A 25,803-nucleotide genomic window follows, 5' to 3' on the forward strand; every position below is an offset into this window, starting at 1 on the left:
ATATTTGTGTAGCCTCGCTTTCCAGAGAGTTGTTTACTTGTCCACCACCATTCACAACTGTATGTGGCAGGAATGTAGAGCTTAGAGCTGCTCCATTGTTTGTGGGATCGCTTAGCTCTGTCTATTGCTTGCTCCTTATAGTAGACCTGTGTTGTAGCTTCGCCGGGTTGACATCACACGTTTAAGTATGCCTGGTGTTGCTCCTGGCATGCCCTCCTGCATTCTTCATAGAACCAGGGATAATCCCCCGGATTGCTGGTCATGGTAGAGTGGGTGATATGGTAGGCCATGAGGTTATAGATTGTGGTTGAATACAATTCTGCAGCTGCTGATGGCCCACAGCGCCATGTGGGTGCTCAGCGCTGAATTGCTAGATCGTATTAAATTCTATCCCATTTAGCATGTAGTAGTGCCACAGAACACGATGGAAGGTATCCTCAATGTGAAGAGGGGACTTTGTCTCCACAAGGACTGTGGTAGTCACTCCTACCTTTACTGTCATGGACAGATGCATCTGCTGCTGGCAGGTTGATGAGGATGAGGTCAAGAATTTTTCCCCCTCTTATCACCAGCTGCTGCAGATGCAGACTAGCAGCTATGTCCTTTAGGCCTCAAGCTGTGGTGGTTCTACCAAGCCACTCTTGGTGATGGACATTGAAATCCCCTACCCCGAGTGCATTCTGTGCCCTTTCCACTTTCAGTGTTTCCTCCAAGTAATGTTCAACATTGACGTGCATTGATTCATCAGCTGGGGGAGGATGGAGGTGTGTCGTCATCTGCAGGTTTCCTGATGCCATAAGACTTCATTGAGTCCAGAGTTGATGTTGAGGACTCCCGGGACAGCTCCCTCCTGAGTGTATATCACTGTGCCACCACTTCTGCTAGGTTTGTCCTACCGGTGGGACAGGACTTACAAAAGGGATGGTGGTTGCGGTGTGAGAGCCATTGCCTATAAGGCATGATTACATGAATATGCCTATGTCAGGCAGTTGCTTACCTAGTCTGGGAGACAGTCCTCCCAATTTTGGTACAAGCCCCCAGATGCTAGTAAGGGGGACTTTGCAGATCGACACTGGGTTTGTTATTTCCAGTGCTGAGGTTGATGCCAAAGTTTGATACAACTGACTGCCTTCTTTGGGCATTTAAGAGGAACAACGTTGCTGTTGGTCTGTAGACATGTGTCAGCCAGACCAGGTGAGTGTGGCAGGTTTCCTTCCCTCAAGGACATTTTGTGAACCAGATGGTTTTTTTTATGACAATCTGTAATCATTTCATGATCGTCATCCAATTTTTAATTGTATTCAAATTCTACCATCTGCTGTGACCAGATTCAAACCCAGGCATTACCCTGGGTCTCTGGATTTCTAGTCCAGTGAAAATACCACTACGCCACAGCTTCCCCAAGTTCCCTCTTGGAAGAGGCCAAATGAGAGAGTGAAATTAACGCCGAATATTATCTGGAACAAAAAACAGAACTTACATCAATTTTGATTTGTCGATTCCTTTTTGCCGGGAGGGACAGATGAGGCAGTGAGGAACTTCAGTGAAATGACCTTACCGGCTGCTTGAGTGATTGCTTCCTTTGCCCTTCTGTTACAGGAGATGAATTTAAAATTCCACAAATAATGATGCCTGCCTGAAATTTGAAGCCAAATATTGCAACTGTGTTCAATTCTTTTCCCCTACATGCCACTCCCTTCTCCCCACCGCTGCATGGGAAACTGAATGGAAGGATCCAATTTTCTAAATCTAAAGATTGCTATTTTTCAGGATGTCATCGTTTTGGTGAATGAACAGGATAAGCTGACTGCTGCTGACCTCCCAAAAGTGAGTAAGAAGTTCAGATTAGAAATGGGGCTTCTCTTTTTAAAAAAATCATAATTTTTAGCTCAGCATAGTAACGAGGCCAATTTATTAATGCAAAGTGCAGTTATTCTCAAATAGATTATCAAATATTCCGAAACCTGGTGTTATGTTACTTTGCATGTGTCTCGGTATATTCAGCTAAGTATTTGTCTCTGCATTTGCGTCTGTTTTCATTCTCCCCTTCCTCTACTGCTGTGATGCCTGAAGCTCTTGTCAGATTGCCCAAAGTGCTTGTAGCCAGTTACCAAAAGCCACCAGAGATAGTCCAGATTTATGCTTAGAACTGGGAGATGTCACAGACTTTTTTTTGGGGATACAAATCTGAACAAACTGGAACTCAAACATGCAATATTGGATATCTTGATATTTTCCAGAGAAAATGCCTCATCACTTTGTGGTGGGGATTTGATATCTTCTGAGTATAGTTCCAAAGAAAATACTTATTTATTACCTAGACAATGAGTACTGTTGCCTTGAAGATATGAATATATAAGTAGTTTTATATTTCTTGCCCATGAAATTAAAATACAAACGTTAGGGTGGTGAATGTGTTTTATGTTACAGCATCAACTAATTATAACATCTTTATCACAATAGTACACCCAAGGCACTTCTCGGGAGCACTATAAAGCAAAATACCGTCTGACACTAAGCTATATAAGGAGATATTAGGATCAAAGAGGTAAAAGGAGGAAGGTGGGGTAGAGAGACCTAGGGAGTGTATTTCAGTGCTTGGGGCCCAGGCAGCTGAATGCAGGGCCCTTTAAATTGCAGATCTCAAGGGGACACATCTCTCAAGGGGTTGTAGAGCTGAAATAATGCAGAGCTGGGAGGAACAAGACCATAGAGGGATTTTGAAACAAGGATGAGCATTTTAAAATCAAGTCATTGTGTGACTGAGTCGGTGCATGTCAGCTCGCAAAGCACAGGACCTGGTGCAAGTTAATGCCCGGCAGCAGAGTTTTATAGAGGGTGGAATAGGGGAGACAAGCCAGGAGTGTGTCGGAATAGTCAGCTTTTGAGGTGATTCAGGCATGAGGTAATGTTTCTGCAACAGATGAGCTGAGGCAGGCTAAGTTGAGTGATGTTCCAGAGGTGGATATTGGCCGTCTTGGTGATGGCATGAATCGGAGACCGGAAGCTCATCTCCGGGTCAGATGTAATATCAAGGTGGTTTTTAAATCTAGATGTTGCTGGAGTAAGGATGGAGAGGGTAGTTACAGAATGGAAAGAAAAATTGGGGTTTAATTAACGGTTCAAATTATTTATCATTACACAAATGGTTATTTTTAATGCTGTAAGAGGTCTCTAACGTGTTTGATTTTGATTATTAGGGGTCCGAGGCTAAAATTGCTGCCCTAGAAACAAGATTGGCAGAGCTCAAAATGGAGAACAAACCCATTGGAGAATCGTTGAAGCAACTGATCCTGTTGCTTTGTGGGACTGAGGTAATGATGGCTATTTCTTAGAACCAGATGAGGAGTCAGTGAATGGCCTCTGCTCTTTGCCTTCTCCTCATTTTTGTTTGCAAAGGTTATAGTTGCCAGTTCAATGAATACCTAACTATTTACATACTGTAATCATAAACGTATCAATAGAGTAGGTTTTCAGAATTGACTGGCCTGGTTTGCATTTAAACAAAAGCATGGCTTTCTCCTGGTTCTCCTGCATTCTCCATGGCAATGCCCCTACCAATCAGAGTCTACATGCCAATCAACTCGCATTCTCTCCTAATGCAATATAAATTATTTTTCTTTTTATTATTCCTGCAAACCTGTCCTGGTGAAAAACTTTGACAGCATGTGGCTCTTTTAAGCAATACTCACGTTCAACACCACCAAACAACTATTTCTGTGTCATCTGGTTCAAGTTAATTCCTTAGGATAATGGAATGGTTAGTGAAGGCAGTATTGTGATAATGTCATGACCACTTTTCCCATTGAGGGATTGACATTTGGGAAAATTGAGTAAATATTTGAATCTGAGAAAGACAGAGAGCTTTGAGAAGAAAGCAGAGGGGAACACGGTAGCACAGTGGTTAACACAGTTGCTTCTCAGCTCCAGAGTCCCAGGTTCGATTCCCATCTGTGTCACTGTATGTGCGGAGTGTGCACGTTCTCCCCGTGTCTGCGTGGGTTTCCTCTGGGTGCTCCGGTTTCCTCCCACAGTCCAAAGATGTGCGGGTTTGGTGGATTGACCGTGCCAAATTGCCCTTAGTGTCCAAAAAAATGTTAAGTGGGAGTTACTGGCTTCCAGGGATAGGGTGCTCTTTGTAAGGGCCGGTGCAGACTTGATGGTCCGAATGGCCTCCTTTTGCACTGTAAATTCCATGATTCTGTGCTGGCAATAGATCTGGAATGGATAGAGTGAGCAGGGACCTGACTAATCATTCTACTGTACTATAAACTACTCCAGGGCTTTTAACTTTTTTTCTGGGGGTTATTCTTGGGAATGCATCAACATGTTGGACCATGGAGTTTTGAACTACACCCTGGTTCCTACACACTGAGCTGCAGATTTAAAATGTGCAACTCTGAGCCATTGCCAAGTGGAGGTCGGGTAATTTTGCATTGGAAAATTGATTTTTATAAACTGCTTAGCTCACGATTGTGTTGAACTGTAATTTTCTATGCTCTGTGGGTGACAGTTCGCAATAATCCTTCATTTCCTCTTGCTGGACAACAAGAGGCAAAACATTGAATGGGCTGCCCTGACAATAGCCTGTAGCTGGAGACAGAATGCTGAATGGAAGCCTGGAGATAAGTGGAGCTATAGCTCTGCTGAGGGCCACACATGAAGCGCATGTCGCAGGCAGTCTTTGGGTCAGTTCACGATTGTATTGGTGAAGGAGCGAATTAAACTCCAGATCACAGTCCCCTTTGGAGCTCATCGGATGCTTTTCCCCCCCGAAATCCTTATATATCGCATTAACTTCTCTATTCCCTCTTAGTTCAATTTGTAAGATGGGTCAAGTGGAACTTTGGAAATCCAGGCAGACTACCCTTATAGCTTGATCATTTCATCTTGTATTATGGTTCATGAATATATGAAATAAGATTAACTGATGTTACATTTTGAAGAACAGAGTTGCTTTTGCTAACTTCCAGTGCTCTGGCAGAATTTTCCTTTCCAAATAATTTTGGAAACCAATTGGCAGGGGGTGGGTGGGGGGGGGGGGGGCTCCACTAATTTCGAAATGTTACCATTATTTTGGGTTACCTGTTTGCTTTGCTTCACTGTCCAGAACCGGCTCCAGTAATCATTTTTTTTCCCCCAGGGACAAAAAAAAACAATCTGAAAAAATATCCAAAATACATTCTTCATAAACAGCAAACTCTTTCCGTATCCTGGTCTCCTGTTAGATAATACTCTGATTTTCTGACAGCAGTGTTTCGATCCTTATTTCACAGATTTGGAAGCATTTCTGTACTGAGGGCATTACACATTTGCTCTGATGGTACATGGATGAGATACTGGCTCTGACTGATCAACACCAAATTTACATAACTATGTAAAATCTGATCTGCACCTGTAGCCTCCAAGTTTTTGAAAATCTGGATGAGTGGTTAAATAAGCAAAGATGAGTCTTCAAATGGTCTGGTGATGTGATAACTTTTGCTGAAGTTGCTTTATGACTTACCAGTGGTTTTGTTATTTTCCTCTTCCAACTTAACACTATCTTGGAATAAATGTCCACTATTGATATTGACAGTATTTTCAGTTCAGCAGGTTGATACCTCCTTTATCCCCGAATAAAAGTATTTGACCCTTTTGCTGCTTTTAAATTGGTTTTAAAAATTCACTGATTTCCTATTCAAAAAGATGAAGCCCTCCCATCTCAAATTCCCATTCGCACAGAAGCCCAATGAAGGTCTTGCTCTCTTCACAAAATAACAAATGTTGACTCAAATTGTTGTTGTTCCAGTTCAAAACAAGTTGATGATTGTTTGATTTGATTTATTGTCACATGTACTGAAGTACAGTGAAAAGTATTTTACTGCGGCCAAGGGAATGTACACAGTACATACATAGTAGACTAAAAATGAATAATCGACAGTACAGAGTGCATTGACTAATGGTACAGCGACAAACAGTGATTGGTTACAGTGTGGAACAAGGGGCCAAACAAAGCAAATACATGAGCAAGAGCAGCATAGGACGTTGTGAATAGTGGTCTTACAAGGAACAGATCAGTCCGAGGGAGGCAGTCCTCGTTGAGGAGTCTAGTAGCTGTGGGGAAGAAGCTGTTCCTATGTCTGGATGTGCGGGTCTTCATACTTCTGTACCGTCTGCCTAATGGAAGGGTCTGGAAGAAGGCAAAGCCTGGGTGGGAGGGGTCTCTGATAATGTTGTCTGCCTACCTGAGGCAGCGGGAGGAGTAGACAGAACCAGTTTGAGTGGCAAGCTTGTGTGATGCGTTTGGCTGAGTCACCACACTGCAGTTTCTTGCGATCTTCGGCCGAGCAGTTGCCATACCAAGCTGTAATGCAACCGGATAGGATGCTCTCTCTGGCACATCTGTAGAAGTTTGAGAGAGTTGATGCAGACATGCCGAATTCCGTTAGCGTCCGTAGGAAGTGGAGACGTTATTGGGTTTTCTTGACTATTGCATCAACGTGAGTGGACCAGGACAGACTCTTGGTGATGGTGACGCCCAGAAACATTGATCTTTGATTATGCCCTCAAAGAATAATGTTCATACCAGGGAAGTATACAGCTTTACACCTTAAACTTTCACTCCCTCCACCACTGCTACACAGTGGCAGCAGTATATATGTACAAGATATATTGCAGCAACTCACCAAGCCTGTCATAGTGCCTTCCGAACCTCCGACCTCTATTTAAAACAAGGATAGCAGAGATACGGGAATACCACAACCTGCAAGTTCCCCAAGTCACATACCATCCTGACTTGGAACCCTATCACTTTTCCTTTCCTGACACTGGGTCAGGAACCTGGAACTCCCTCCCTCAGAGTGCGTTGGATGTACCAACACCAGATGGGTTGCAATGGTTCATGAAGGCAGCTCACCACCACGTTCTCAAGGGCTTTGGGGATGGGCTTGTTCGTGATGCTTCCATCCTATGAATGAATTGCAAGATGTGGCCACATTGCTGGAATACAGCACTGACCCACATACAGTGCTATCAAGTGGCATTTGCGTGATAATCGCTGACAGTTTGGGTTCCACCTTGGTCATTCAGTTCCTGACCTCATTACAGCCTTTGCTGAATTCCAGAGGTAAGATGAGAGTGACTGCCAATGACATCAAGGCATCATTTGACCGAGTGTGACATCAAGGAGCCGCAACAGAACTGGAGTCAATGGGAATCACGGGGAAAACTCTCTGCTGGTCAGAGTCATACCTGGCGCAAAGGAAGATGGTTCTGGTTGTTGGAGGTCAGTCATCTCATTTCTAGGACATCACTGCAGAGGCTCCTCAAGGAAGTGTCCGAGGCCCAACCATCTTTAGCTGCTTCATGAATGAAAGTCCTTCCAGCATAAGGTCAGAAGTGGAAACGTCCTTCGTTCCTTCCAGCATAAGATCAGAAGCGGGGACCCGAACGGGCGCCGGAATGTGGCGACTAGGGGCTTTTCACAGTAACTTCATTGCAATGTTGATGTGTGCCTACTTGTGACATTAAAGATTATTATTATATTAGTTGGTGATTGCACAATGTTCAGTACCATGATTCCTTGGATACTTGGGGAAGGCAAATGGAATTCTGGCTTTTAGTTCCAGGGGGCTGGAATATAAAAGTAAAGGGGTATTGTTGCAACTGTATAAGGTACTAGTGAGCCCATATTTAGAATACTGTGTACAATTTGGTCCCTTAGATAAGGAAAGATATCTTATTAGAGGGAATACAGAGGAGGTTTACTAGGATGATCCCAGGTATGGAGGGACTGCCATATGAGGAAAGATTAAGCAGGAGTTCAGAAGAATGAGTGGTGATCTATTTGAAACATATAAGATTCGAAGGGGGGTTAGACAGGGTAAATGTTGGGAGGATGTTTCGACTCATTGGAAAGTGGAGGACGAGGGAGCCTGATTGCAGAATATGGGGGTGCTCATTTAAGACTGATTTGAGGAAGAATTTCTTCTCTGAAGAAGTGGTGTATCTTTGGAATTGTTTACCCCAGGAAGCTATGGAGGTTGCGTCCTTGAACATTTCTAAGGCTGAGATTGATAAATTTTTAATCAGTCGGGGAGAAGGCAGGAAAGTGGACTTTGTGAGTGATGGATCAGCCATGATCTTATTAAATGGCAGAGCAGGTTCGAAGGACTGAATGGTCTAATCCTGTTCTCCTTCCTTATGGTCTTGGGTCGCAATGTGGCAAGACCTGGACAATATCTTGGCTTGAGCTGACAAGCAATAAGTCACATTCATGCCACACAAGTGCCAAACAAAGACCATTACCAACAAGAGACAATCTAATTGTCGCTCCTTGAGATTCAGTGGCATGACCATAAGACATAGGAGCAGAATTAGGCCACTCGGCCCATAGAGACTGATCCACCATTCAATCATGGCTAATATTTCTCTCATCCCCATTCTCCTGCCTTCTCCCCAGAACCCCTAATACCCTTATTAATCAAGCCCATCGCTGAGTCCCCCACTATGAACATCCTTGGGATATCCATCGGGGGCCAGTTCAGCTCAGTTGGCTGGACAGCTGTGATGCAGAGCGAGGTCAACAGCGTGGGTTCAATTCCTGTACCGGCTGAGGTTATTCATGAAGGCACTGCCTTCTCAACCTTGCCCCTTACCTGAAGCGTGGTGATCCCCTCAAAGGGGAAAACAACCAATGGTCATCTGTGTCTTTGGCGAGTTTACTTTATCAGTTGACCAGAAACTGAACTGGACTAGCCATATAAATACTGTGGCTGCAAGAACAGTGACTAGGAATCCTGCAGTGCGTAACTTGCCACCTGACTCTCCAAAGCCTGCCCACCATCTACAAGGCACAGGTCAGGAAGATGATGGAATGCTCACCACATGCCTGGATGAGTGCCACTCCCAACACTCAAGAAGTTTGACACCATCCAGGACAAAGCAGCATTCTTGATCGGCACCCACTCACTCCACCGCAAACGTACAGTGACTGCAGTGTGTACCGTCTAAAAGTTGCACTACAGGAATTTACCACGGTTCCTTCGACAGCAGAACACCTTCCAAACCCACAACCATCTCAAAGGACCACGGCAGCAGACGCACGAGAACACTTTCACTTGGAAGTTCCCCTCCAAGCCACACACCATCTGACTTGAAAAGATATTGTCGTCCGTTCACTGTCACCTGGCCAAAATCCTTGTACCTACATCACATGAAAGTCTCACACCAGGTTAAAGTCCAACAGGTTTGTTTCAGATCACAAGCTTTCGGAGCACTGCTTTCAAACCCCACCACCTGGAAGTTCCTCTTCAAGTCACTCACCAGAATTTTAAAAGGAAATTGGACCTGAGGTTGAGGAACTTAGAAGGAGACGGATAAAAAGCAGGAAGGTCTGACTAAGGATGACTTCTTTCTGAGAGCCAGTACAAGCACAATGTGCCAAATGGTGGCCACCTGTACTCTTAAGTTTTTATAGTCGGTATTTGAGTAGCAAACCACTACTAGATAGACACGCTTAAAAAGCAGCAAAGGTTACACAGGCAATGTAGCATTTGACTAAATCAACTCTGAAGGATACTGAGCATTAACTGGAACAGTGATCAGGGGGTCTGAGGCTTTAAATTGGTGAGATTACACGGAGTAATTATTTGCACATCTGAAAATTTAACTGCTTTGAATAGCTGGTTTCTTAAATAGCCCATGTCTTATGTATGTGCTTAGCACCATTCAGAGCTTATATGGTCCCGTTCTTACAAGTGTTGTGGTCATGTCTGTCCCCTACCATCTTTGGGACACAGCCATAAGCTTCTGAAAACTTCAATGAGTCCAGTTTTGGCAGCAGGACTATCTGTTCCACTTAAACTTTAATTGAACTCTCCTTGCGTCGTCGTCACCTCCCCTTTCCCCCGATCTTCTGAAAACTGATTTTTTTTTTCTTTGTCTGCAGTTGGCTGCTATAGACTCACTGGCTAGCTCACTTTTTTTCTTCAACTCCTGGTCCTTCCAGGCAGTACCTGGTAACTGCACTTCTCTGCATCTGCAAGACAACGATTCTTATGAAACAAAACAAAGCTGATTGAACAAATAGAAAGATTGATAGTTACATAAAGCCAGAGAGAGACAGTTCCCTGTAGACAAATATCTATTAGTGCTGCTCCTGATTATCAATAGACTTAATACAGAGGAATGTGGAACCTTGCACATTAGTTTTAATTTTAAAGGTCGTTCTCCCTCTAATCATTTACTTAACCAGTTTTGATGACATTGATGCCAGAAGATCTCATTAACTATCTACCAATCAACCCTTTACGACTGATGAATGTAGAGTTCTGTGGTTGCCGTTGAGCTGCTGGAGCTTTCAGTTTGTGTCTTTTAAAATTTTACATCTATGTTCCTGATCATGTATTTCTTGAAATTCTTTCCCCCCACGCAAGTGGAAAGGAACAGGTTAATACATTTAGGAAAGATAGAGGGGGGAAAGGAGGAGGTGGACTACTTATTCTGGATGACATAATAGCTGTGCCCCTTTATTCTACTGCCATGAACAAGACAAAATTACAATCCATATGGATGCAGATAAAATATAGTGTACAGACCCCCTAACAGTAAAAGGAAAATGGAGAAACAAATATGCAGAAGAATTAGGAAATCTAGTAAAAGAAAAATCAACAACTATTGTCATTTTAATTGGATAGAAGAGGTTAAAGACCCGACAAGGGAAGCTATGCTACTGGATCTAGTCATGAGTAATAAACGAGCAGATGAAAAATGTGAAAGTAGGGCAATATCTTGGCAATAGTGACCACAGTATAATTTGATTTAAGATGATGACAGAGAAGGACATGAGAATGACAAAATGAAGTTAATAGATTGATGTATATAAAAAGGAAAGTAGCTGAAGTGAGCGTTGGTCCCTGAGAAGGTGAGATTGGGGAATTAACAATGGGAAGCAAGAAAACGGCAGAGGCTTGGAACAAGTATTTTGTATCTGTCTTTAAAGTAGAAGATGCACAAAAAGCAACCCAATAACAATATCAAAAGAGACTGAGGAACCCAAGACCATCAAGATCACGAGGAAAAAGTCACCTTAATCTTACGCAGTCCTCTGGAGTCCAGGATGACTTGCTTCCGCACTAAAAAATATGCTGTCAGGTGACTGAGGAGTCCAATGCGCGACCTACGATCTCTGTCACGGATAGGGCAAACAGTGGTTGGAGGAGCAGGTGCGTAGGCTGCCCAGTTTACCATGCACCCCTTCCGCTGTTGACCCTTGCCTTCAACTTGCTCTTGGCGATGAAACTCGAGGTGTTCAGCACCTTCCTGGATGTTTTCCACCACTTGAGGCAGTCTTGAACTAAAGATTCTTAGGTGTTGGTGGGGATGTTGTACTTTTTCCTAGGAGGCTTTGAGAGTGTCACTGAAGCATTTCCTCTGCCCTCCAGGGCGACACATTAACACAGTGGTTAGCACTGTTGCTTCACAGCTCCAGGGGTCCCAGGTTTGATTCCTGGTTTGGGTCACTGTGTGCGGAGTCTGCATATTCTCCCCGTGTGTGCATGGGTTTCCTCCGGGTGCTCCGGTTTCCTCCCACAGTCCAAAGATGTGCAGGTTAGGTGGATTGGCCATGCTAAATTGCACTTGCTGTCCAAAACAAAAAGGGTTAGGTGGGGTTACTGGGTAACGGGGATAGGGTGGAGGTGTGGGCTTAAGTCGGGTGCTCTTTCCAAGAGCCGGTGCAGACTCGATGGGCCAAATAGCCTCCTGCACTGTAAATTCTATAATTTCTGGGGTTTGTTTGCATGTCGAGGCTCCGAGTAGAGCACTTGTTTTGGGAGTCTTGTGTCAGGCATGCGGACGATGTGGGCCGGCCAGCGAAGCTGATCAAGCGTGGTCAGCTTTGATGCTGAGGATGTTGGCCTAAGTGAGAATATAGTCCATGTCTCTGAACAATATAGGAGGTGGTTACCATTATTGCTCTGTGAGCTTGATGCTGGGCCGTGACCCTGGTCTTCAAACACAGTTTCTTAAGCGATCGAAGGCTGCGCTGGCACACTGAAGGAAGTGGTGAACCCAGTTATCGATGTTTGCCTTTGTTGACGGTAGGCTTCCAAAGTATGGAAAGTGGTACACCTTGTCCAAGACCTCGTTGGGTATTTTTATATCCAAGAGGCAGTGTTATGTGACCTAGACACGTTGGTAGAGGACCTTTGTCGTAGGTGGCTATTTATTGTAAGGCCCTTGCTCTTGTATTGTGGTTCAGTGACAGCGGATGGGGCAACCTTGAATCTGGCCTGCAGATGGCGGAGGTTGAACAGATTCCTGTTTGTTCTGTAGTTTAGCTTCAGTCAGCGGAAAGCTTGCTGAGCGTGAGATGGAGCATAAGAGCAAGGAAGATAGAGAAAAGCGTTGGTGCGATGACACAGCCTTGCTTCATCCCACTCCAGACGTGAATGGAGTCCATAGTCGATTGTGTGGCTTGGCCTGCATGTCATCATGGAATGGGAGGAGAGTAACAAACTTTTGGAGCCAGCCAAAAGAGGAGGATGTTGCATAATCCCTCGCAGTTGAGTGTCAAAGGCCTTTGAGAGACCATGTACAATAGTTGGTGCTGTTCCCTGCATTTCTCTTGTAGTTACTGCGCAGTGAATATCATGTCCGTTGTGCCCCTGAGTGGGCGGAATCGGCATTGCAACTCTGGGAGGAGCTCTTTGGCCACAGGGAGAAGGAGATTAAGGAGGACTCTTGCAATGGTCTTCTCTGTGGCCCACAGCAGGGAAATTACTCTGTAGTTATTGTAGTCTGACTTGTCACCTTTCTTGAAGATGGTCACAATTACGGCATCAGAGACCTCTTGACAAGTTCTAATCTTTTATGATTATAGAAATGAGGTTAGGGTGGTGCAGTGGTTAGCACTAGCTGCCTCACAGTCCTGAGGTCCAGGGTTCGATCCCGGCTCCGGTGTGGAGTTTGCCATTGTCCCTGTGTCTGCGTGGGTCTCATACCCACAACCCAAAGATGTGGAGCTAAGCTGGATTGGCAACAATAAATTGCCCCTCAATTGAGAAAAAAAAAAATTGGATACTCTAAATTTTAAAAATAGAAATTAGGTTATATATTCACACCAGTAATGCTTCTCTGCCTTGATTTAGTGCTTCAACGGTGATTCTACCAGCTCCTGAGGCCTTGTTAAGCTGTTACATGCCCCTTTCACCTCGGGCCGGGTTGGGGTTGTCCTCAGATGGTGGAGGGGAGCATGCCGCAGGATGGAGTTGAGGACATTCTAATTGAGGATAGAGTCTCTGTTAAGGAGTCTTGGAAGTGCTCCTTCCAGCAGGCGCTGACTGCCTCACTGTTCTTAAGCACCTCCATTCTTGGCCAATGTTGGGGTGGAGCCTTGGATGCTTGGGTCATAGGTGGTCTTGACTGTGCGAAAGAAGCCTTGTGCGTCATGTTTGACAGAAATCTGCTTGATTTTCTGCGCCTTCTCCACCTACCATCCATTCTTTTGGTGACCTCAGCCTTCAGTCATCAGTAGAGCTTCTTGTTCGAGTTGGGTTGCTGTTTCAGATTCAGAAAAGCCTTTCACTTCAGATTTTACAGTTCCTGGATTTTCTGGCCATTCTCTTCGAACCAGTCTTGGTGTTTCCTGACAGTGACCAAAAGTCTCCTTCATAGTTGCTAATTAAGGAGATCTTGAGGGCAGACCAGGTGCAGTGGACACTCTGGATCACTGGGTGTCTTCAGGTTTGTCAGGTGCTGGCTGAATGGGGCTTTCGTATCAAGATATTTGAGAGCCAAGACATTGATTTTTCTGCAGCTATGTTTCTGTTGCCGCCACTGCTTTGGGCAACATTGATAATCACGAGCAGAGTAGACAGTGGTCTGTCCAGCAGTCCTTGATTCCTATCACGGGTGATAGGCACATCTTTGAGGTCCCTTGCGTCAGTCATTTTCAAATCCACGGTTGTGACCCGTGGGTGGGTGCCAGAAGGTTTGAGGGGGCCACGCGTTGCGGTGTTCCCGATCATGGGGCCATGCGCGTGGTGTTGGACGTAGTGCCCAACAGTGCGAGCAGCTTTCAAAAATGCCAGCTGTGAAAGGCTTTCAGAATGCCAGCCATTCCGCACATGTGTTCCCTCAGCAGTACACAGTCCCAGAGCCCAGCAGGGCAGAACGCTTCTTCCTGATGTCAATGTGCTGACCCAGGAGCAGATTTATTTTTTTAAATCGCTGGAGTCTTCCTGCCTGGAGTGGTGGCAGAGAGCAGGTCATGTGCCCTGTACACTGACGTCATGTGTTCTGGGCACGAGAGCAATACCTCCATGTTACAGCTGCCAGCAGTGCTGGTGTGAACTCCAGGGTCTCATGAACAACTCATGAAGAAGAAGCTGAAAACGGGAACAAAGCAGCAGGTTGGCAAACTCCTATGAAGTGTTGTAGGTTCTAGTGTTGGGGCTTCAACTATTTATGATCAATCTAAATGACTTGGTAGCAGGACCAACTGTATTGTAGTCAAATTTGCTGAGGATACAAAGATAAGTAAGAAATGAAGTTGTGAGGATACCAAGAGTTTACAAATGGATATAGGTGGTTTAAGTTAAGGGCGAAAACATTGACAGCTGGATTATAATGTGGGAAAATGAGAAGTTGTCCACTTTGGTGAGAAGAATAGGAAAACAGAATATTTTAATTAGAGAGAGAGACCGTAAATACTGATATACTTTGGGATCTGAGTGGCATGAATCTCAAAAAATGTGCATGCAGGTAATCCGGAAGGGAAACGGAATGTCGGCCTTTATTACACGGGAAGAATGAGGGGTGGTCTTATTGAAAGTTAGAAGTTCTGAGGGTGTGATAGATTAAATACTGAGAGAATGTTTCCCCTCGTGGGGGAATCTAGAACTTGGGAGCACAGCTTCAAAAAAGAGATTTAAGACCAAGATAAGGAAGAATTCCATCTCACAGGGGCTCCAACGAGCATTGGAGGCACAGTCATTGAATATGGCTGATTTAGACAACTTCGCCAATGCCTCACCTCGGAAACCAGACTCAGTAGCAATCCTCTCCTGTTCCTCTTTTCTCTTTCCTGACTCAGTCAAGATGGATGTCAGGCCGTGCAGCAGCAACTCAACCGTATGGAGGTTGGCTTTCCAGGGACAGTGCGCTTGCTATCACAAGAGCCCCCTCATGAGCTGCCATTGCCACTATAGCAACTCCCACAACTCTTGGAATTGGCCCTTGCCAACCTGTATCTCAGAATCGAAATTTCTAGCTGGAACAGCCTCTTTGTAGGCAGACATCAACCGTCAATGTGCAACACAGGGTAAGAGTGGGAGCTCGCTCAAAAGCAACTACACCAGTGACGGCAGGGCCCCACCCCAACTCCTTCAGCGAGGATTTAGATATTCTAACTCGGCTCCATCATGCAGAATCACTGACCAACAATTCTCGGAACCTAGTATAAACCATGTAAACCAATAAAAGACAAAAAAGAAATGTGCACAAGAATGAAAAGATGGATTAAAAGATGAGCAGAGCTGGAGTTGGTGAAAACACAGCCACTCCCGCGCTATCACATGACCCCTTGCTGACCATGTTTCCATTAGTTGATGGGGGTAAGGACTACGGGACTCAGATTTAAGGTTTTCGACATGAATTGCAGGGAGATAATTGGAAGAACTTTTATATACAGCAAGTGGTAATGATCTGGAACTCGCTCCAACACGGGGTTAGAAGAAGAGACTTATTGGTGATTTCAAAAGGATACTGGATAGGCTGTCGAGGGAAATAAACTTGCAGGGTTATCAATATAGAACGGAAAAGTGGAGCTAACTGGATTGTTCTACAGAGCGCCGACATGGGCTGAATGGCCTCCTCCTGTGCCATAATGACTTGAGCAGTTCTCACCAGTTCAGTGATTACTACTTGACTGCAGTCTGAGGGGTACTGCAACAGCACACCCTCTCGGTAAACATAGCTTCACTGAGAGTCATTTCTGTGTTTATCGGCGCATAAGTTGACTTCAGAAGTTGCTGTAATTTCAGAAGAGTCATTGGTGACAAAGCTAGGTTTCACCATAATTACCTCTGCAAAATATTGGCCAATGTTTAATCAGATTTTTTTTTAACTCATTCATGTTGGTGTCACTGCCAAAGACAGCATTTGTTGATCATTCCTGATTACCCTTGAGCTGAATATTTCAGAGGACCGTTAAGAGTCAACCACATTGCTGTGGGTCTGGATCCGCAGGTAGACCAGACTGGGCAGTGATGGCAGATTTCAGACCCTAAAGAACGGCAATGAACCAGATGATCCTTTCTGACGATTGAAGATAGTTTCATGGTCACCATTACTGAGCCAAACTTTATGTTCCAGATTTATTAATTGAATTCAAATTCCACCAACTGCCATGGTGGGGTTTGAATCCATAACCCCAGAGCATTAATAGAACATAGATCAGTACAGCACAGTACAGGCCCTTCGGCCCATGATGTTATGCCGACCATTTATCCTAATCTAAGGTCAACCTAACCTACACCCCTTCAATTTACTGCTGTCCAGAGTCGCTTAAATGTCCCTAATAACTCTGACTCCACCACCTCCACTGGCAGTGCATTCTACGCACTCACCACTTTGTGTAAAGAACCGACCTCTGACATCTCACCTATACCTTCCTCCAATCACCTTAAAATTATGTCCCTTCATGACAGCCATTTCCGCCCTGCAGAAAAGTCTCTGGCTATCCACTCTATCCATGCCTCTCGTCACCTTGTACACCTCTATCAAGTCACCTCTCTGTCTTCTTCGCTCCAGTGAGAAAAGCCCTAGCTCCCTCAACCTTTCTTCATAAGACATGCCCTCCAGTCAGGCAGCATCCTGATAAATCTCCTCTGTACCCACTCCAAAGCATCCACATCCTTCCTATAACGAGGTGACCAGATTCCAAGTGTGGTCTAACTAGAGTTTTATAAAGCTGCAGCAAAACCTCGCAGCTCTTAAACTCAAGCCCCCTGTTAATGAAAGCCAACACACCATACACCTTCTGAACAACCCCATCAACCTGGGTTCCAAATTTGAGGATCTATGTACGTGGAACCCAAGATCCCTCTGTTCCTCCACACTTCCAAGAATCCTGCCTTTAATCCTCTATTCAGCATTCAAATTCAACGTTCCAAAATGAGTCACTCCACGTTTATCTAGGTTGAACTCCATCTGCCACTTCTCAACCCAGCCCTGATCCTGTCAATGCCCCATTGTAACCTGCACAGCCCTCTACACTATCTAAAACTCCACCAACCTTTGTGTCATCAGCAAACCTACTACGCCACCCTTCCACTTCCTCATCCAAGTCAATGATAAAAACCACGAAGAGCAGAGTTCCCAGAACAGATCCCTGCAGGACACCGCTGGTCACCGATCTCCAGGCGGAATACTTTCCATCCATTACCACTCGCTGTCTTCTTTTGGCCAGCCAATTCTGTATCCAGACAGCCAAATTTCCCTGTATCCCATGCCCCCTAACTTTCTGAATAAGCCTACCAGGGGGAACCTTATCAAATGCCTTATTGAAATCCATACACACAACATCCACTGCCCGACCTTCATCAATGTGTCTTGTCACATCCTCAAAGAATTCAATGAGGCTTGTGAGGCATGATGTACCCCTCACAAAGCCTGCTGACTATATTTAATCAAACTATGTTTTTCTAAATGATCATAAATCCGATCTCTCCGAATCCTTTCCAGTACTTTGCTCACCGCAGACGTAAGACTGACTGGTCTGTAATTCCCAGGGATTTACCTATTCCCTTTCTTGAAAAGGGAAAACAACATTCACCTCCCTCCAATCATCCGGTACTGCTCCAGTGGAGAGTGAGGTCGCAAAGGTCATTACCAGTGGCACAGCAATCTCCTCCCTCGCTTCCCATAGTAAACTTGGATATATCCTGTCTAGCCCAAGGGACTTGCCTATCCTGATGCTTTTCAAAATTTCCAGCACATCCTCCTTCTTAATATCAACCTGTTGAGTCTATTAACCTGGTTCACACTGTTCTCATGGGCGACAAGGTCCCCCTCTCGCATGAATACTGAAGCAAAATATTCATTTCGGGCCTCCCCAACCTCCTCAGACTCGAGGCACAATTTCCCTCCACTATCCCTGATCGACCCTAGTCTCACTCTGATCATCCTCCTATTTCTCACATAAGTGTAGTCTTCTGCATTACGAGTCCAATGACATTGCCACTCTGCCACCATCTTCCGCTATTTAGTTTATTACCTACAATTGCCTGCAACATTTCATGCCCTAGTCATAAATCATGAGTGGGCTACAATATCATTCTCCACATAATTCACTATCTGAAGGAGAAATTATGAAGTACAATGGGATGTTAAATTTATATATTTTTTATAGTGTGGCATTTTCTAATTTGTAGTCCTTGAGTGCGTGTTCTGTAATGAGTAATCTGTCGCTGTAAGTGGTGTCATGTTTATTTTTTAAAATCATAAATATGTCTCGTCCACCTTTACAAGTGTGCACTAAATCACGAGAGGCGCTCCCTTTTTAAAAAGCAATATAAACTAGAAGCGCTACAGGTATTCGTTATTTCTTTCAAATGTTTGTTTCATTTTCCTCATCAGTTTTCCAAAAGTGTTGACTGACTACTTGGGATATTATTCCATCGGAGTTAAGCTCCCCTTGCTGTTGTGACTATTATTCAAGTGTGAACTTGTGACAATGGATCTTGACAGAGTATGGGGTGGTTTTGCCAGGGGTTACATTACAGCTAAATCTAATTTTGCCCTACTCTACGCCAATTTCCTGACGGTCATGAAGTAGGAACACTGAATAGATTCCACTGTCCCCCAAACCCAGCGATACTGACATTTGTAGCTCCCTACTGCAGCTCTGTGCTGAATGAACTGATTTCAACCAGACTGCTGACCATACTTTTGATCGTTTGGTTAATCGAACATAGAACAGTACAGCACAGAACAGGCCCTTCGGCCCTCGAAGTTGTGCCAAGCTTTGTCCGAAACCAAGATCAAGCTATCGCACTCCGTCATTCTGGTGTGCTCCATGTACCTATCCAATAACCGCTTGAAATTTCCTGAAGTGATACTGGTGGAAATACATGTAGCTCTGGAGATGCTTGGTTCTTTGCCAAATTTTTAAAAAATGTTTTTATTGCAGTTTTTCATTTTATACACTACACAGTAGACAAAGGTACGTGGATCGGGTGCAATATACAAGAACTTTCCTTTGACATCGCCCCCATTTTTGTTGTTATTGGGTACTTTTGTTTGATCATATATCTTACAGTAGGTGACTGTCATCTATTTACATGTGCAGCTCTTTCCCTTTCTCCCTCTCTTGATTGGCCCTGCCCCCCACACTTTTTTCGGTGCTTATTTGGGGGTTCCGTTCTTTGTGGAATTTTTTTGAGGAAATACAATATTCGTAGATTAGATTCATTAGATTGCGTACAGTGCAGAAGGAAGCCTTTCGGCCCATCGAGTCTGTACCGGCACTTTGAATGAGCACTCTACCATATCCACTCCTCTGAACCCCCCCCCCCAAATCCCCATAACCTAACATACACATCCCTGTTCTGTTCATTGCAATGAGAGCCATTATTTAATCTTACTAAACGTATATTGAAAGTACATCTATGTATGAAATAATCAACCTTTACTCCAATGATTAGCGTTTGACATTTTCTGCGTGCTCAATTTCTTTTTTAAAAAAAAAGATCTTTCATTTGCTCTGCCAGCCACGTTTTATTTTTAAGAAGGTGGTGTGAACCCACCTGTATAACAATTAAATGTACTGAATAGTAAACAAAAACTGCACCAACTGTCAGGGTTCCAGTGAGAGGAAATCTTAGAATCATAATATGCAGCCAATACCATCTTCAGAGGTTCTGCTTTTTCATACTCTTTCTAGAATATGCAAAAAGCCCTTGAAGTGAAAGCTCAGTATGAATCGGACATGGCTATCGGTGGCTACGCTGCACTAATAAATCTTTGCTGTCGACACGATAATGCAGAGGAGGCAATGAACCTGAAACAAGAAGTGTAAGTACACTGGTGCAGAAATATGTCGGGTTAATTTATGCTGATACAAGGACCTTCCTGAATTAAACAGGTAGAAATCTTCAGATTCCCTTCATAAAATCTTAATCAGAGCCTCGGCCATGGATGAATTAAAACTGAGTTGCTACACAATGATTTTTATACAGCATGAAGTTGAACGTTGCATTGCTGCAACATTTTGAACTACTAAATAAAACTGCTCAATTGTGCTTTTTTTCCCTCGTCTGAAATTTAAGGGACCGTAAAGATTCTTCTGTTACCCTTGACACAAATAAGTACTTGGCACTTGTGAGGGTCCTAGCCAAGCATGGTAAAGTAGAAGGTAAGCTAACTGCTGGTGTAAAATAATTTAGTTCTTTTAAAAAAAAAATCACAATTAAGCATTTACTGTAAAGTGAATGAGAATTTGACTTTATTTTGATGGTCTCTACCATGCCTTCAAAGGTTATATTAGCATGGCGTATGATAATTTTCAAGTGAATTCACATGAAAATGCTGGACAGTGCAGGCCATTACAGTAGTTATAATGGCTTGGCAAGCTTGTCATTTATATTTTGCACAGCTCAGTGCATTTGCTTTTTTTTTTTCCAGCTCTTTTTATTAACATAGCCATTCGAAGTTTGAGGGACATGACTTTTGGCACAGATTGCCTACTGTGTCTACACTAATGGTTTTTATTTTTGTTTTAGTATGGTAATGCATGATAACTTGAATGCAAAGTTGGATGGCATTTATAAAACAGTTTGAATATGCTATTTGGAAATAAATGCTCAATTCAATTTCAGAATTATATTTGGAACATTTTAAAACATTTTGAAATAATTCACTTTGTTGGATTAGTTGCTAAAAGCCACAATGCTTGCTTTTGTTGAAATATGAGAATGGACTAGGTCTATTCCATAAGGAGAACTAATTTGTTCAGATTATCAAATCTTATTTTTTTAATGCAGACTGTTAGAAAGCTTTCCCTCGCTAAGACTGGATAATTAGTATCGGCTCTGCAAACAGGCTGTATCGGTATCAAGCCATTAGTCTAGATGTAAATACAGTGTAAACACATCTTAATTATCTGGCCTCGTGACAAACCATCTGCTAGAGAAACAATAGTGTGATTTAGCAGATGTTATCATTGAAGGATAAAAGCATCCATTTAGTGAGATTGTGCAGCTACAGGGCAGGCTGTGCAGGGTTATACGGTGCAGAGTGGGCACACAGATATTGCCTATAATTTGTAGTCACAGTAGCAGAGAAATGATAAAATCATGCCATTGTGGTATATAATTGTAGTCTCGCATAGATACACAAGTAGTAATTAACTTGAAATCTGCATTATACTCCAGAATTTGCATTCTTGCTTAGTTAAAATGCCATTTAAAAAAAGGCAGTTTGTTTTTCTCTTGAATAAATTTTAGCTGGGAACCCTGTGTGTTTTGCCTTGTAGATGCTATTCTAATCCTAAAGGAGATGAAAGAGAAAGATGTTGCTCAAAGAGAGAATACTATCACTTCATTCTTCCATATCCTGAATGCGGTGGCTATGAAGGGAGAAGCAGATACAGTGAAACAACTACATGAATCCATTGTGAATTTGGGGTTGGCCAAGCCTACTGCCAATCTGTGTTCACCACTGATTGGAGTCCATCTTGATCAGTAAGTCGAAAATGCAAAAATCAACATTTCCCAATAGCCACAAACTGCTGAACAAAGGACTCTGCGCTGTTGTAATGTGCGTGCTTATTTTACAAAATAATCACATTTTTTTCAAGAAAAGCTTAATTGGCTTTGTGAATTAATGTGTAATTTTCATAGTTATTAGCTAAGCTTAAGTTTAAAATGTCTGGTGAAGAATTTATGTCCATGGAGAGAGATTTCAGAAAAAGCTTTGACAAGTGCACATTCCAGGTGATGGTAGAATGTTTCCAAAAATGTCATGTAGATATATGGAAGAACCATAGCTGGGCTATGAATTTTACTTTCAAACTGTAGAGCTTTATGGGATAGAGATAGGGAATTATTTCAATATAATGGCTCACCCAATTTAATTGTAATCTCAATGTCTCGGTTTTGTAGCTTTACTGTTAATTAAACCTTTCTCTGTACTTGTGGGCAGAAGTAATTAATCCCATGGTATTGGAATTCACGTCCAACTAATCTGATCTGTATCACCAGCCATAAGACTGTAAACCGGAGTAATTTGGTCCCCTCACACTTCTATTCCACTGTCACTTCTTCCCCCTCCACCACCTCTGTTGACCTATCCCCACTGCACCTGTGCTGTAGGCAGTCTTGTCTTGGGTGAGCTGTGAAGTTCTTTTTCATAGAATTTACAGTGCAGAAGGAGGCCATTCGGCCCATCGAATCTGCACCGGCTCCTGGAAAGAGCACCCTACCCAAGGTTAACACCTCCACCCTATCCCCATAACTCAATAACCCCACCCAACACTAAGGGCAATTTTATCATGGCCAATATACCTAACCTGCACATCTTTGGACTGTGGGAGGAAACCGGAGCACCCGGAGGAAACCCACGCACACACGGGGAGGATGTGCAGACTCCGCACAGACAGTGACCCAAGCCGGAATCGAACCTGGGACCCTGGAGCTGTGAAGCGATTGTGCTATCCACAATACTACCGTGCTGCCCACATCTTTAGCTAAATATTTGGAAGATCAGAGCTGCCATTTTCAGCCGATACATAAACTGTGCACCGTGCCTTCACTACTAACTGCAGAATCCGAACAGCAAAATCATGCAGAATGATGGGAAGGATGCAAAATGAAGGTTTAATTTAGATAACACGCAAGACTAAATCCACTCCCCGAAGGGTCTCCTGCCCTGACCTATACTTGGGTTGGGGTTTTTATACTATGTGAGCTCCTCTTGGTAAAGGGGAAGCCAGGCCCCATTGTTGGGGAAGTTTATATTCAGTAGAGGCCATGGGGAACCGGATGGTTCACCACACCCAGTGACCTCCGTGGGGGTTGCAATATTCTCCCCCACTCCCGCAGTCTGGAGTGACGTCCGCGGACTGGCGCAATGAGCCCTTAGTTTTCTTTGCCCGGGGCTGGTGCTCGGGTGTTGTCCATGTGGGATCCAGAGGCATGTACCGGACAGGAGAGCGATGTTTTCGAGTGCAATGCTTGAGCGCGGCCCACGATCATCGGAAACCGGGTCGTCTACAACTGCCGGCGTCTGAATCTCCATGTTGGAGTCAGATGGGTCTGCATCCTCCATCTCTGCATCCAAGGGGGCTGGGGACAGTGGCGGCAATAGAGCAGGCAGAATGTAGAGAACTGGGACCTTCGAAAATAGGGCTGGCTGATCAGGGATTCGACTGCAGAGGTGGCCCAAGTGTTTGTGCGACTCGCGACCTTGTGCCCTCACTTTGTACAAGACCAGCCCAGTCTGTGATAGCACCATGCCCAGGATCCATGTGACTCCATCTCCAGACATGCACCGAGTCGCCGTGGCAGACCTTCCTGCCAATATCCAGGCTTAGCCAAGTGCAGAAGCGGAATTCGATCAGTAGCTTGGAGGGCGAGACCCCTGTAGTGGCATGCAGAGTGGTCTGATAAAAAAGGAATTTGCAAGCCGCGTGTCCAAGGACTCCGAGTACCGCTTTGCTATGTACTGCGTAAAGGTCTGGATCGTCCTTTCGGCTCGCCCAATTGAGGTCCGATGGTAAGGATCGGTACGCATGTGCTGAACTCCATTTGACTGCATAAATGCAGCGAACCCAGCGCTGGTAAAAGCCATGCCGTTGTCTGAAACTAAGACCTCGAGAATGCTGTGGGTGCAGAATGTCTGCCGAAGCTGTTTGACTGTGGCCTTCGTGGTGATCGCCTGTATCTGGTGCACTTCCGTCCACTTGGAGTGGGCGCCCACTATGATGAGGAACATCGGACCCTGGAACTGCCCTGCAGAATCAATGTGGAGGTGGGACCAGCTCGACATGGCCATTCCCTTGGATGGAGCGGTGCCACTGGTGGCAGTGTTTGGTGTTCCTGGCACTGCACACATTGCTGGACCAACCTCTCTAATTCGGCGTCTGTTCCAGGCCACCAGACGTAACTTCGGGCAAACGTCTTCATTGGACACTCCCGGGTGTCCACTGTGGAGTTCCTGGAGGGAGGGGGCTGTACCCACACTCCGGAACCACGATTTGACCCCCCCCCCAAGGAATGATACCATCCTCGAAGCTCAGCTCTGGGATTTTGGATGTATAGGCTTATTGATTCTCCGGAAAAGACTGATTTTGGGCCCCGTACTGGATGGTTTAACCAAGATAGTTGAGTCTTCATCTGGGTCCCAGTCCGAATGCGAGATGCCATCACAGGCAAAGAGTCCATAAAATGTAAAGTGGCTATGACTTAACCGGCAGATATGGGTGTCGGTGTTCCAGTGCGTATTCGTATGAGGCCAGTAATAGAGCTCAGCGTTGGATTCCTGTTTGGGGAGGTTGCTTGTGGTCGGTGAAAACTGTGACTGTACGACCATGCACATATTGGTGAGACTTTACTCAAAATACGATGGCCAGGCCCCCCTCCTTGATTTGAGCAGAGTTGCTTTTGGCATCGGCAAGTGTTCTTGAGCCAAAACCGATGGGACGCTCTGAACCGTCGCCCATGCGGTGGGCCAGGACGGAGTGGCTTTGCTGAGTCGAAATGGGTTAATAGCCGTGGCGACGAGAAATGGTTCTTGGCCTCGGCGAAAGTCATACGCTGCAGCCGGACCCACTCCCACAGCTGGCCCTTATTTAATAATTGATGAAGGGGGGGGGGGCTAACAGGGTTGACAGGTTAGGGATGAATTTCCCATCGGAATTTATCAACCCCAGGAAAAATCGAAGCTCCCATCTGTCCTTTTAGGATGGAGGCCTGTCTGACTGTGCGGACCTTGCCTTTGACTGGGTGCAGGCTGTGCGATCCATGCGGTATCCTAAATAGGTAACCACCGAAACGTGGAAAATATTTCTCCTGGCATAGGTGCTCTCCAGCTGCCTCAAAGTATCGGAGAACTTGGTTCTACAAGTGCTCCTGGTCTTGGGACCCTGTAATTACTATGTCATCCAAGTAAACTGCTATGCGTGGCAACCTCCATAGGATATTTTCCATCACCCACTGGAAAATTGCACAAGCTGAGGAAACCCCAAAGGCAACAGGGTGTACTCGTACAATCCCCTGTGCGTATTTAAGATCTCAAATTTTCAGGACCCCGGGTACAGAATCAGCTGGAGATATGCACGCTCATGTCCAGTTTTGTAAACGTTCGACTACCACTGAACTTGCCGTACAAGTCCTCAATGCGCGGGATGGCATGCGGTGCAGTGGTTAGCACTGGGACTACGCCGCTGAGGATCCGGGTTCAAATCCCGGCCCTGGATCACTGTCCGTGTGGAGTTTGCGCATTCTCCACGTGTCTGCATGGGTTTCGCCACCACAACCCAAAGATGTGCAGGCTTGGAGGGCCGAAGGACCTGTTCCTGTGCTGTACTTTTCTTTGTTCTTTGTTAGGTGGATTGGCCATGCTAAATTGCCTCATAATTGGAAAAAAAATTATTGGGTACTCTAAACTTTAAAACAGAAAGTCTTCTATGCGCAGAATAGGGTAGTGATCCAACCGAAACACACAGTTTACCATCGTCTTGTAATCGCCACATAGATGCACTGAGCCATCCGGCTTCATAACAGGTACGACTTCGCTGCAGAGTCGAAGAACCAAGTC

At 44.7% G+C, this 25,803-nt stretch overlaps 1 protein-coding gene across 2 annotated transcripts in view; it reads left to right on the top strand.

The window, feature by feature from the left end:
- lrpprc (leucine-rich pentatricopeptide repeat containing) overlaps positions 1-25,803 on the top strand; it is a 182,181-nt gene that overhangs the window by 88,418 nt on the left and 67,960 nt on the right. For both annotated transcript variants that reach the window (XM_038813544.1, XM_038813552.1), the window contains exons 19-23: positions 1,771-1,827; positions 3,201-3,314; positions 19,931-20,061; positions 20,316-20,401; positions 21,521-21,728. In XM_038813544.1, coding sequence (XP_038669472.1) covers positions 1,771-1,827; positions 3,201-3,314; positions 19,931-20,061; positions 20,316-20,401; positions 21,521-21,728 — 596 coding nt within the window. The remainder of the gene's footprint in view (positions 1-1,770; positions 1,828-3,200; positions 3,315-19,930; positions 20,062-20,315; positions 20,402-21,520; positions 21,729-25,803) is intronic.

The sequence above is a fragment of the Scyliorhinus canicula genome, chromosome 1, assembly GCF_902713615.1.
Source record: "Scyliorhinus canicula chromosome 1, sScyCan1.1, whole genome shotgun sequence".
Lineage (NCBI taxonomy): Eukaryota > Metazoa > Chordata > Chondrichthyes > Carcharhiniformes > Scyliorhinidae > Scyliorhinus > Scyliorhinus canicula.